Consider the following 15,000-nt stretch of genomic DNA (forward strand, 5'->3'; position numbering starts at 1 on the left):
AAACAAATGTATGCACGATGGCGCACGTGTTTGCACGTTGTAGTTTGTACGTTTGCACGTGTGCAGCCGGTTTGGGTTCTGTGTTAGAAAAACCTTGACAAAGTACAGGCTCAGTGAGCACAGCCTTGCCATTGAGAAGGGTAGACACAGGAAAACCTGGCTCCCTGTAGAGAAAAGGCTGTGCAACCACTGCAAAAATATATAAACAATTAGAGAATGTAATTTCCCAAAATTTGAAACCCTTTATTCAAGGTTTCAAAGACCTCTCTGATGAGAATAGGCTACCCGTCCTGTTGGGGGAGGACGCAGAGAGCTGTGGGTTGGCAGCGCACTACATTGCTGCCTGCCATAAGATGAGGAACAGTGTCTGACAGACCAATAAACCTGCACATGTCCTCTATGCTTATTGTTATTGTTGTTGTTCAGTGTACGGTTATTTTGACACTTGGTTATTGTTGTTCTTGTTATTGTTCAATGTATGGTTGTTACTGTTGTCCCGATGACAATATTTATCATTATTATTAATTATGTTAATATTTTAAATGTCCAAAGTAAGCTTTGGCAATATGTACATTGTTACGTCATGCCAATAAAGCAAATTTAATTCAGAGAGAGAGAGAGACAGAGAGTATTGGTCCAAGCCAAAACAACACTCAGTGTATTCCAAGATGGCGTAGCAGTCAGACATGTGTTTTTCTCTTGTCCCTTCCTGTCCCTTGTACACATTGTTTTTCCTTGTTTTTTTTTGTATATATATTTAATATTTTAATATCAATTTCTATCTACGGACTGAATATACTCTCCTGCAACCCGCCTCACCCAATGTGGTACAGATCTGCTATTTTTATACTTAAGAACTCATCAACTCATCAAAAGCTAGCCAGCTAACTGGCTTCTAGTTAGCCACGGCCCGCTAGCTGTCTAAAGTACATCGGACTGTTAGCTGAAGAGGCCCATCGGACAAATTCTTTAGCCACTACGGAGCCCTGCTGATCCGTCGTCTGAACCGTCGCCTGAACCGGAACTCCAACAGATGCTAGCCAGCTAACTAGCTACTAGTTAGTAGTCAGCTAGCGGTCATCAGCCACCTCTAGCACGGACAACTCTCGCCAGTCTGCACAGCGCGACTCAAACCAGAGCAATTCAGACTTATTTTTCTCCGTAACTCCGGATTCCTGCCGCTCTGAACTTAAAAACAAATAAAAAATTAACCTGGATCACCGCAGCTAGCTAGCTGCTATTCGAGTAGCTACTCCTGGCTAACGTCACTGTCCCGAAGCAATAACCAATTAGCCTGGAGTTAGCCTTGCTAGGCCCATCTCCCGGCTAGCCAAAGAGGTCCATCAGCCACTACTCGGGCTACAATACCTATTTTTGCCAACTGTCTTGGACCCCCACCGACTCATCAGGACTGGACCACCGATGTGATCCGCCGATGGGGTTTATATCAACTGGCTCCGCCGTCGCTTCGTCCAATGAAATCCCATCCGCTAACTGTCCAGAGCACATTGGACTTGGATAGAAAACACCCTAAAGTTTCTAAAACTGTTTGAATGGTGTCTGTGAGTATAACAGAACTCATATGGCAGGCCAAAACCTGAGAAGATTCTATATGGGAAGTGCCCTGTCTGACCATTTCTTGGCCTTCTGTAGCCTCTTTATTGAAAATACAGGATCTCTGCTGTAACGTGACATTTTCTAAGGCTTTCATTGGCTCTCAGAAGGCGCCAGAATGTTGAATGATAACTCTGCTCTCTCTCTGGGTGAAAAACAGTAGGGGTTTTGGTGAGTGGTACTTCTGAGAACAATGGCACTGGCGCGCGCGCGTGCATGTGACGACTCCATTTTCTTCTTTCAGGGTTTGAACGGATACAACGTCTCCCGGTTGGAATATTATCGCTATTTTACGAGAAAAATCGCATAAAAATAGATTTTCAACAGCGTTTGACATGCTTCGAAGTACGGTAATGGAATATTTTGAATTTTTTTGTCACGAAACGCGCCGGCGCGTCACCCTTCAGATAGTGACTTGAACGCATGAACAAAACGGAGCTATTTGGATATAACTATGGATTATTTGGAACCAAAACAACATTGGGTGTTGAAGTAGAAGTCCTGGGAGTGCATTCTGACGAAGAACAGCAAAGGTAATCCAATTTTTCTTATAGTAAATCTGAGTTTGGTGAGTGCCAGACTTGGTGGGTGTCAAAATAGCTAGCCGTGATGGCCAGGCTATCTACTCAGAATATTGCAAAATGTGCTTTCACCGAAAAGCTATTTTAAAATCGGACACCGCGATTGCATAAAGGAGTTCTGTATCTATAATTCTTAAAATAATTGTTATGTTTTTTGTCAACGTTTATCGTGAGTAATTTATAAATTCACCGGAAGTTTTCGGTGGGTATGCTAGTTCTGAACAAAACATGCCAATGTAAAAAGCTGGTTTTTGATATAAATATGAACTTGATTGAACAAAACATGCATGTATTGTATAACATAATGTCCTAGGAGTGTCATCTGATGAAGATCATCAAAGGTTAGTGCTGCATTTAGCTGTGGTTTTGGTTTTTGTGACATATATGCTAGCTTGAAAAATGGGTGTCTGATTATTTCTGGCTGGGTACTCTCCTGACATAATCTAATGTTTTGCTTTCGTTGTAAAGCCTTTTTGAAATCGGACAATGTGGTTAGATAAAGTAGAGTCTTGTCTTTAAAATGGTGTAAAATAGTCATATGTTTGAAAAATATACGTTTTTGCATTTTTGAGGTATTTGTAATTCGCGCCACGCGATTCTATACCATTGGATATTGTTGAGGCGTTCCGCTAGCGTAACGTCTGTCCCTAACAGGTTAAGAGGCCCACCGGACAAATTCTTTGGCCTATTCTGCCAATTGGCCTGGTTTACCACACGTAGCCCTGCTGATCCGTCTGCCGATGTAATAGTACGAGGGGGCCCGAACAGACTTTCTTCCGTCGCGATGTCCCTCCAAGGCCCTTCTGTTAGCTTGCTAGCCCCGGCCCGCAAGCTGCCTGAAGCCACTCACTGGACTCCTATGATCACTCGGCTACGCATGCCTCTCGCTAACGTCAATATGCCTTGTCCATTGCTGTTTTGGTTAGTATTTATTGCCTTATTTCCCTGTAGTGCCTCTAGCCCTGCTCAATACGCCTTATTTAACACTTTAGTTCCACCTACCACACATGCGGTGACATCACCTGGTTTAAATGATATTTCTAGGGACAATATCTCTTTCATCGTCGCTGTAGGCACAGGTTTACCCTCACTGTATCCACATCCTACCATTCCTTTGTCTGTACATTATGCCTTGAATCTATTCTACTGCGCCCAGAAATCTGCTCCTTTTACTCTCTGTTCCGAACGTACTAGACGACCAGTTATTTTAGCCTTTAGCTGTACCCTTATCCTACTCCTTCTCTGTTCCTCTGGTGATGTAGAGGTTAATCCAGGCCCTGCAGTGCCTAGCTCCACTCCTATTCCCCAGGTGCTCTCATTTGTTGACTTCTGTAACCGTAAAAGCCTTGGTTTCATGCATGTTAACATTAGAAGCCTCCTCCCTAAGTTTGTTTTATTCACTGCTTTAGCACACTCTGCCAACCCGGATGTCCTAGCCGTGTCTGAATCCTGGCTCAGGAAGACCAACCGAAAACCCTGAAATTTCCATCCCTAACTATAACATTTTCTGCCAAGATAGAACTGCCAAAGGTGGCGGTGTTGTAATCTACTGCAGAGATAGCCTGCAGAGTTCTGTCTTACTATCCAGGTCTGTGCCCAAACAGTTCGAGCTTCTACTTTTAAAAATCCACCCTTCCAGAAACAAGTCCCTCACCGTTGCCGCTTGCTATAGACCACCCTCTGCCCCCAGCTGTGCCCTGGACACCATATGTGAACTGATTGCCCCCCATCTATCTTCAGAGCTAGTGCTGCTAGGTGACCTAAACTGGGACATGCTTAACACCCCGGCCATCCTACAATCTTAGCTTGATGCCCTCAATCTCACACAAATTATCAATGACCCCACCAGGTACAACCCCAAATCCGTAAACACGGATGTGTTGCAACCCCTATTACTAGCCTGTTAAACCTCTCTTTCGTATCATCTGAGATTCCCAAAGATTGGATAGCTGCCACGGTCATCCCCCTCTTCAAAGAGGGAGACACTCTAGACCCAAACTGCTACAGACCTATATCTATCCTACCCTGCCTTTATAAGGTCTTCGAAAGCCAAGTCAACAAACAGATTACCAACCACTTCGAATCCCACCGTACCTTCTCCACTATGCAATCTGGTTTCAGAGCTCGTCATGGGTGCACCTCAGTCACGCTCAAGGTCCTAAACGACATCATAACCACCATCGATAAGAGACATTACTGTGCAGCCGTATTCATCGACCTGGCCAAGGCTTTCGACTCTGTCAATCACCACATTCTAATTGGCAGACTCAACAGCCTTGGTTTCTCAAATGATTGCCTCGCCTGGTTCACCAACTACTTCTCTGACAGAGTTCAGTGTGTCAAATCGGAGAGCCTGTTGTCCGGACCTCTGGCAGTCTCTATGGGGGTGCCACAGGGTTCAATTCTCGGGCCGACTCTCTTCTCTGTATACATCAATGATGTCGCTCTCGCTGCTGGTGAGACTCTGATCCATCTCTACACAGACGACACCATTCTGAATACTTCTGGCCCTTCTTTGGACACTGTGATAACTAACCTCCAGACCAGCTTCAATGCCATACAGCTCTCCTTCTGTGGCCTCCAACTGCTCTTAAATGCAAGTAAAAGTTATTGCATGCTCTTCAACCAATCACTGCCCGCACCTGCCCGCCCATCCGGCATCACTAATCTGGACGGTTCTGACTTAGAATATGTGGACAACTACAAATACCTCGGTGTTTGGCTAGACTGTAAACTCTCCTTCCAGACTCACATTAAGCAACTCCAATCAAAAATGAAATATAGAATCGGCTTCCTATTTCGCAACAAAGCATCCTTCACTCGTGCTGCCAAACATACCCTCATAAAACTGACCATCCTACCGATCCTCGACTTCGGCGATGTCATCTATAAAATAGCCTCCAACACTCTACTCAACAAATTGGATGCAGTTTATCACAGTGCCATCCGTTTTGTCACCAAAGCCCCATATACTACCTACCACTGCGACCTGTATGCTCTCATTGGCTGGCCCTCGCTTCATACTCGTTGCCAAACCCACTGGCTCCAGGTCATCTACAAGTCTTTGCTAGGTAAATCCCCGCCTTATCTCAGCCCACTGGTCACCATAGCAGCACCCACCCGTAGCACACGCTGCAGCAGGTATATCTCACTGGTCATCCCCAAAGCCAATTCCTGCATTGGCCGCCTTTCCTTCCAGTTCTCTGCTGCCAATGACTGGAATGAACTGCAAAACTCACTGAAGCTGGAGACTCATATCTCCCTCACTAGCTTTAAGCACCAGCTGTCAGAGTAGCTCACAGATCACTGCACCTGTACACAGCCCATCTGTAAATAGCCCATCCAACTACCTCATCCTCATACTGCTATTTATTTATTTATTTTTTGCTCCTTTGCACCCCTGTATCTCTACTTGCACACTCATCTTCTACACATCCTACCATTATAGTGTTTAATTGCTATATTGTAATTACTTCGACCACCATGGCCTATTTATTGCCTTACCTCCCTTATCTTACCTCATTTGCACATGCTGTATATAGATTTTTGTACTGTATTTTTGATTGTATGTTTGTTTATTCCATGTGTAACTCTGTGTTGTTGTATGTGTTGAACTGCTTTGCTTTATCTTGGCCAGGTCGCAGTTGCAAATGAGATTTTGCTCTCAACTAGCCCACCTGGTTAAATAAAGGTGAAATAATATATATATATTTTTTAAAATCTTTATTATGGACCACAAAGCTTTAAATATCTCATCCTAGAACATACAAGGTCTGAGTTCATCTGCCTTTGGCCTAAAGAGCAGGAACCCAGACCTCATCAAATAAATTGGAAATGCAGACATTTTAATTCGACAAGAAACATGGTATAGAGAAGATGGACCCACTGGTTGCCCTCTAGGTTACAGAGAGCTGGTTGTCCCATCCACCAAACTACCAGGTGTGAAACAGGGAAGGGACTCAGGGGGTATGCTAATTTGGTATAGAGCAGACCTAACTCACTCTATTAAATTAGTCAAAAAATGAATATTCTACATCTGGTTAGAAATTATTAAGGAAATGATCTCAACAGAGAAAAATGTCCTCCTGTGTGCTACCTACATCCCCCCACTAGAATCCCCATACTATAATGAAGACAGCTTCTCCATCCTACCTATATCCCCCCACTAGAATCCCCATACTATAATGAAGACAGCTTCTCCATCCTACCTATATCCCCCCCACTAGAATCCCCCATACTATAATGAAGACAGCTTCTCCATCCTACCTATATCCCCCCACTAGAATCACCATACTATAATGAAGACAGCTTCTCCATCCTATCTATATCCCCCCACTAGAATCGCCATACTATAATGAAGACAGCTTCTCCATCCTACCTATATCCCCCCCACTAGAATCCCCCATACTATAATGAAGACAGCTTCTCCATCCTACCTATATCCCCCCCACTAGAATACCCATACTTTAATGAAGACAGCTTCTCCATCCTACCTATATCCCCCCACTAGAATCATACTATAATGAAGACAGCTTCTCCATCCTACCTATATCCCCCCACTAGAATCCCCATACTTTAATGAAGACAGCTTCTCCATCCTACCTACATCCCCCCACTAGAATCACCATACTATAATGAAGACAGCTTCTCCATCCTACCTATATCCCCCCACTAGAATCCCCATACTATAATGAAGACAGCTTCTCCATCCTACCTATATCCCCCCACTAGAATCCCCATACTTTAATGAAGACAGCTTCTCCATCCTACCTATATCCCCCCACTAGAATCCCCATACTTTAATGAAGACAGCTTCTCCATCCTACCTATATCCCCCCACTAGAATCCCCATACTATAATGAAGACAGCTTCTCCATCCTACCTATATCCCCCCACTAGAATACCCATACTTTAATGAAGACAGCTTCTCCATCCTACCTATATCCCTCCACTAGAATACCCATACTATAATGAAGACAGTTTCTCCATCCTAGAGGGAGAGATAAACCATTTCCTGACACCCTCAGCACACAGGGGGACAAACACCTACCTGGAGGTGACAGCATTCCCTCCCCCATATTCCCCCATAGGCAGAACTATGTCAACATAACCAACAAAAACGAGGAGAATCTTTCTTGAGTTGGGCTCTGGGATGGTGCAACTGTGGAGAATCTATGAGTCCATGGTTGTTGTGGGGGAAAGTGTGTGTGTGTGTGTGTGTGTGTGTGTGTGTGTGTGTGTGTGTGTGTGTGTGTGTGTGTGTGTGTGTGTGTGTGTATGTGTGTGTGAGTGTGAATACATACAGTCCTCTCCAGAGTGTCCTATAACAGGAACAGGATGTGGCCCCTCTCCCAGAGAGTTGACAGCCTGGACCTTCATCTCATAACCAGAGAACGCTCTGGTTCGGTTCACCAGGTAGGGAGGATGGGGAACATGGCTATGGCTCCAGTGCTGCTCCTGAATCTGTCGCCATGACACCTTATACTGGAACCCCGACCCGTTGTACAAACGACGGTCAATCTCCTACACACACACACACACACACACACACACACACACACACACACACACACACACACACACACACACACACACACACACAGGCAAGCAAGTTATACAGACGTAAGTCCATTTTCGACACACACACACAGACAGACAGACAGACAGACAGACAGACAGACAGACAGACAGACAGACAGACAGACAGACAGACAGACAGACAGACAGACAGACAGACAGACAGACAGACAGACAGACAGACAGACAGACAGGAACCAGACAGACAGACAGACAGACAGACAGACAGACAGACAGACAGACAGACAGACAGACAGACAGACAGACAGACAGACAGACAGACAGACAGACAGACAGACAGACAGACAGACAGACAGGAACCAGACAGACAGGAACTAGACAGACAGGAAACAGAGCGTGTTGTGTACCAGACAGGAAACAGAGCGTGTTGTGTACCAGACAGGAAACAGAGCGTGTTGTGTACCAGACAGGAAACAGAGCGTGTTGTGTACCAGACAGGAAACAGAGCGTGTTGTGTACCAGACAGGAAACAGAGCGTGTTGTGTACCAGACAGGAAACAGAGCGTGTTGTGTACCAGACAGGAGACAGACAGACAGGAAACAGAGCGTGTTGTGTACCTCCCACATGATGACCAGTGTTCCTGGTTCTGTAGACTCACTACGCACATGTCGGGGGTAACTTTCAGGAACTAGAGAGAGAGAGGGGGGGAGAGGGGAGGGGGGAGAGAGAGGGGGGGAGAGGGGGGGAGAGAGGGGGGGGAGAGAGGGGGGAGAGAGGGGGGGAGAGAGAGGGGGGGAGAGGGGGGAGAGAGGAGAGAGTTATAAACACAACAGCCTAAAATGTAATCAGAGAGAGAGTTATAAACACAACAGACTCTAATGTAATCAGAGAGAGAGAGAGTTATAAACACAACAGACTCTAATGTAATCAGAGAGTTATAAACACAACAGACTCTAATGTAATCAGAGAGTTATAAACACAACAGACTCTAATGTAATCAGAGAGTTATAAACACAACAGACTCTAATGTAATCAGAGAGAGAGAGAGAGTTATAAACACAACAGACTCTAATGTAATCAGAGAGAGAAAGAGTTATAAACACAACAGACTCTAATGTAATCAGAGAGAGAGAGAGAGTTATAAACACAACAGACTCTAATGTAATCAGAGAGAGAGTTATAAACACAACAGACTCTAATGTAATCAGAGAGAGAGAGAGTTATAAACACAACAGACTCTAATGTAATCAGAGAGAGAGTTATAAACACAATAGACTCTAATGTAGCCAGAGAGAGAGTTATAAACACAACAGACTCTAATGTAATCAGAGAGAGAAAGAGTTATAAACACAACAGACTCTAATGTAATCAGAGAGAGAGAGAGAGTTATAAACACAACAGACTCTAATGTAATCAGAGAGAGAGAGAGTTATAAACACAATAGACTCTAATGTAATCAGAGAGAGAGAGAGAGTTATAAACACAATAGACTCTAATGTAATCAGAGAGAGAGAGAGTTATAACACCAACTGAAGTAACCCGCCTCAGCCAATGTGGAACAGATCTGCTATTTTTTTACACTTTAAAACCGGAACCCCCATCAGAAGCTAGCCAGCTAACTAGTTACTAACTGGTAGTCAGTTAGCCACTGCTAGCGGTCCTCACCATTAACTCGGACATCAGCCAGTCTCAGCTCGGTCAATACCTGCCAGTCTGCACAGCGCGATATCAACTCAGAGCATATCGGACTGCTTTTTTCTCTACCACATCTCCGGATTCCTACCGCAAGCTCTGAACCTTTACACCGGATCATCGCAGCTAGCTAGCTGCTATCCGAGTGGCTACTCCTGGCTAACGTCTCTGTCCCGAAGCAAGCACCAGTTAGCCTGGAGCTAACCTCGAGCTAGGCCCATCTCCCGGCAAGCTGAAGATGTCCATCAGCCAATTATTGGGCTACAATACCTATTTTGCCAAATGGCCTGGACCCCTTTTACTGGTGACACGGAGCCCCGCCGATCCATCACGACTGGATTACTGACGTAACTGCACAAGGAGGCTCCGCAAGAGGAGGAACTGCACGAGGAGGCTAAAACAGACTTCTTCCGTTGTGACGTCCCTTTAAGGCCCTTCTGCTAGCTTGCTAGCCCCGGCCCGCTAGCTGTCTGAATCGCTGTGTCTCTAGCCAGCCTACTCACTGGACCCGACCCCTATGATCACTCGGCTACGCATACCTCTCCCTAATGTCAATATGCCTTGTCCATTGCTGTTTTGGTTAGTGATTATTGCCTTATTTCACTGTAGAGCCTCTAGTCCTGCTCAATATGCCTTAGCTAACCCTTTAGTTCCACCTCCCACACATGCAGTGACCTCACCTGGTCTAAATGATGTTTCTAGAGACAATATCTCTCTCATCGTCACTCAATGCCTAGGTTTACCTCCACTGTACTCACATCCTACCATACCTTAGTATGTAAATTATGCCTTGAATCTATTCCACCGTGCCCAGAAACCTGCTCCTTTTACTCTCTGTTCTGAACGTACTAGACGACCAGTTCTATAGCCTTTAGCCGTACCCTTATCCTACTCCTCCTCTGTTCCTCTGGTGATGTAGAGGTTAATCCAGGCCCTGCAGTGCCTAGCTCCACTCCCATTCCCAGGCACTCTCATTATTGACTTCTGTAACCGTAAAAGCCTTGGTTTCATGCATGTTAACATCAGAAGCCTCCTCCCTAAGTTTGTTTTATTCACTGCTTTAGCACACTCTGCCAACCCAGATGTCCTAGCCGTGTCTGAATCCTGGCTTAGGAAGACCACCAAAAACCCTGAAATTTCCATCCCTAACTATAACATTTTCCGACAAGATAGAACTGCCAAAGGGGGCGGAGTTGCAATCTACTGCAAAGATAGCCTGCAAAGTTCTGTCTTACTATCCAGGTCTGTGCCCAAACAATTTGAGCTTCTACTTTTAAAAATCCTCCTTTCCAGAAACAAGTCTCTCAGCATTGCAGCTTGCTATAGAGCACCTTCTGTCCCCAGCTGTGTTCTGGACACCATATGTGAATTGATTGCTCCCCATTTATCTTCAGAGTTCGTACTGTTAGGTGACCTAAACTGGGATATGTTTAGCATCCCGGCCGTCCTACAATCTAAGCTTGATGCCCTCAATCTCAAGTCTCCACATTGACTCTGTACCGTAACACCCTGTATATACAGTGGGGGGGGAAAGTATTTGATCCCCTGCTGATTTTGTACGTTTGCCCACTGACAAAGAAATGATCAGTCTATAATTTTAATGGTAGGTATATTTGAACTGTGAGAGACAGAATAACAGCAAAAATATCCAGAAAAACACGTCAAAAATGTTATAAATTGATTTGCATTTTAATGAGGGAAATAAGTATTTGACCCCCTCTCAATCAGAATGATTTCTGGCTCCCAGGTGTCTTTTATACAGGTAACAAGCTGAGATTAGGATCACACTCTTAAAGGGAGTGCTCCTAACCGCAGCTTGTTACCTGTAAAAAGACACCTGTCCACAGAAGCAATCAATCAATCAGATTCCAAACTCTCCACCATGGCCAAGACCAAAGAGCTCCCCAAGGATGTCAGGGACAAGATTGTAGACCTACACAAGGCTGGAATGGGCTACAAGACCATCGCCAAGCAGCTTGGTGAGAAGGTGACAACATTTGGTGTGATTATTCACAAATGGAAGAAACACAAAAGAACTGTCAATATCCCTTGGCCTGGGGCTCCATGCAAGATCTCACCTCGTGGAGTTGCAATGATCCTGAGAACGGTGAGGAATCAGCCCAGAACTACACGGGAGGATCTTGTCAATGATCTCAAGGCAGCTGGGACCATAGTCACCAAGAAAACAATTGGTAACACACTACGCCGTGAAGGACTGAAATCTTTCAGCGCCCGCAAGGTCCCCCTGCTCAAGAATACATATACATGCCCATCTGAAGTTTGCCAATGAACATCTGAATGACTCAGAGGACAACTGGTGAAAGTGTTGTGGTCAGATGAGACCAAAATGGAGCTCTTTGACATAAACTCAACTCGCTGTGTTTGGAGGAGGAGGAATGCTGCCTATGACCCCAAGAACACCATCCCCACTGTCAAACATGGAGGTGAAAACATTATGCTTTGGGGGTGTTTTTCTGCTAAGGGGACAGGACAACTTCACCGCATCAAAGGGACGATGGATGGGGCCATGTACCGTCAAATCTTGTGTGAGAACCTCCTTCCCTCAGCCAGGGCATTGAAAATGGGTCGTGGATGGGTATTCCAGCATGACAATGACCCAAAACACACGGCCAAGGCAACAAAGGAGTGGCTCAAGACGAAGCACATTAAGGTCCTGGAGTGGCCTAGCCAGTCTCCAGACCTTAATCCCATAGAAAATCTGTGGAGGGAGCTGAAGGTACGAGTTGCCAAACGCCAGCCTCGAAACCTTAATGACTTGGAGAAGATCTGCAAAGAGGAGTGGGACAAAATCCCTCCTGAGATGTGTGCAAACCTGGTGGTCAACTACAAGAAAAGTCTGACCTCTGTGATTGCCAAAAAGGGTTTTGCCACCAAGTACTATGTCATGTTTTGCAGAGGGGGTCAAATACTTATTTCCCTCATTAAAATGCAAATCATTTTATAACATTTTTGACATGTGTTTTTCTGGATATTTTTGTTGTTATTCTGTCTCTCACTGTTCAAATAAACCTACCATTAAAATTATAGACTGCTCATTTCTTTGTCAGTGGGCAAACGTACAAAATCAGCAGGGGATCAAATACTTTTTTCCCCCACTGCAGCCTCCACATTGACTCTGTACCGTAACACCCTGTATATAGCTTCCACATTGACTCTGTACCGTAACACCCTGTATATAGCTTCCACATTGACTCTGTACCGTAACACCCTGTATATAGCCTCCACATTGACTCTGTACCGTAACACCTTGTAAATAGCCTCCACATTGACTCTGTACCGTAACACCCTCGTATATAGCTTCCACATTGACTCTGTACCGGTACCCCCTGTATATAGCCTCCACATTGACTCTGTACCGGTACCCCCTGTATATAGCCTCCACATTGACTCTGTACCGGTACCCCCTGTATATAGCCTCCACATTGACTCTGTACCGGTACCCCCTGTATATAGCCTCCACATTGACTCTGTACCGGTACCCCCTGTATATAGCCTCCACATTGACTCTGTACCGGTACCCCCTGTATATAGCCTCCACATTGACTCTGTACCGGTACCCCCTGTATATAGCCTCCACATTGACTCTGTACCGTAACACCCTGTATATAGCTTCCACATTGACTCTGTACCGTAACACCCTGTATATAGCTTCCACATTGACTCTGTACCGTAACACCCTGTATATAGCTTCCACATTGACTCTGTACCGTAACACCCTGTATATAGCCTCCACATTGACTCTGTACCGTAACACCTTGTAAATAGCCTCCACATTGACTCTGTACCGTAACACCCTGTATATAGCTTCCACATTGACTCTGTACCGGTACCCCCTGTATATAGCCTCCACATTGACTCTGTACCGGTAACACCCTGTATATAGCCTCCACATTGACTCTGTACCGGTACCACCCTGTATATAGCCTCCACATTGACTCTGTACCGGTACCCCCTGTATATAGCCTCCACATTGACTCTGTACCGGTACACCCTGTATATAGCCTCCACATTGACTCTGTACCGGTACCCCCTGTATATAGCCTCCACATTGACTCTGTACCGGTACCCCCTGTATATAGCCTCCACATTGACTCTGTACCGTAACACCCTGTATATAGCTTCCACATTGACTCTGTACCGTAACACCCTGTATATAGCCTCCACATTGACTCTGTACCGTAACACCCTGTATATAGCTTCCACATTGACTCTGTACCGGTACCCCCTGTATATAGCCTCCACATTGACTCTGTACCGGTACCCCCTGTATATAGCCTCCACATTGACTCTGTACCGTAACACCCTGTATATAGCCTCCACATTGACTCTGTACCGGTACCCCCTGTATATAGCCTCCACATTGACTCTGTACTGGTATCCCCTGTATATAGCCTCCACATTGACTCTGTACCGGTACCCCCTGTATATAGCCTCCACATTGACTCTGTACCGGTACCCCCTGTATATAGCCTCCACATTGACTCTGTACCGTAACACCCTGTATATAGCCTCCACATTGACTCTGTACCGTAACACCCTGTATATAGCCTCCACATTGACTCTGTACCGTAATACCCTGTATATAGCCTCCACATTGACTCTGTACCGTAACACCCTGTATATAGCTTCCACATTGACTCTGTACCGGTACCCCCTGTATATAGCCTCCACATTGACTCTGTACCGGTACCCCCTGTATATAGCCTCCACATTGACTCTGTACCGGTACCCCCTGTATATAGCCTCCACATTGACTCTGTACCGGTACCCCCTGTATATAGCCTCCACATTGACTCTGTACCGGTACCCCCTGTATATAGCCTCCACATTGACTCTGTACCGGTACCCCCTGTATATAGCCTCCACATTGACTCTGTACCGGTACCCCCTGTATATAGCCTCCACATTGACTCTGTACCGGTACCCCCTGTATATAGCCTCCACATTGACTCTGTACCGGTACCCCCTGTATATAGCCTCCACATTGACTCTGTACCGGTACCCCCTGTATATAGCCTCCACATTGACTCTGTACCGGTACACCCTGTATATAGCCTCCACATTGACTCTGTACCGTAACACCCTGTATATAGCCTCCACATTGACTCTGTACCGTAACACCCTGTATATAGCCTCCACATTGACTCTGTACCGGTACCCCCTGTATATAGCCTCCACATTGACTCTGTACCGTAACACCCTGTATATAGCCTCCACATTGACTCTGTACCGGTACCCCCTGTATATAGCCTCCACATTGACTCTGTACCGGTACCCCCTGTATATAGCCTCCACATTGACTCTGTACCGGTACCCCCTGTATATAGCCTCCACATTGACTCTGTACCGGTACCCCCTGTATATAGCCTCCACATTGACTCTGTACCGGTACCCCCTGTATATAGCCTCCACATTGACTCTGTACCGGTACCCCCTGTATATAGCCTCCACATTGACTCTGTACCGGTACCCCCTGTATATAGCCTCCACATTGACTCTGTACCGGTACCCCCTGTATATAGCCTCCACATTGACTCTGTACCGGTACCCCCT

General features: G+C 45.6%; 1 protein-coding gene across 3 annotated transcripts in view; it reads right to left on the minus strand.

Moving 5' to 3' along the window:
* The window catches only part of LOC106572978 (neural cell adhesion molecule L1.1), an 81,096-nt gene that overhangs the window by 27,226 nt on the left and 38,870 nt on the right, over nt 1–15,000 (minus strand). For all 3 annotated transcript variants that reach the window (XM_082962312.1, XM_082962311.1, XM_082962313.1), the window contains exons 14-15: nt 8,352–8,422; nt 7,499–7,718 (exon numbers count right to left, since the gene is read on the minus strand). In XM_082962312.1, coding sequence (XP_082818438.1) covers nt 7,499–7,718; nt 8,352–8,422 — 291 coding nt within the window. The remainder of the gene's footprint in view (nt 1–7,498; nt 7,719–8,351; nt 8,423–15,000) is intronic.

This window comes from Salmo salar, chromosome 15, assembly GCF_965601325.2.
Source record: "Salmo salar chromosome 15, fSalSal1, whole genome shotgun sequence".
Classification (NCBI taxonomy): Eukaryota; Metazoa; Chordata; class Actinopteri; order Salmoniformes; family Salmonidae; genus Salmo; species Salmo salar.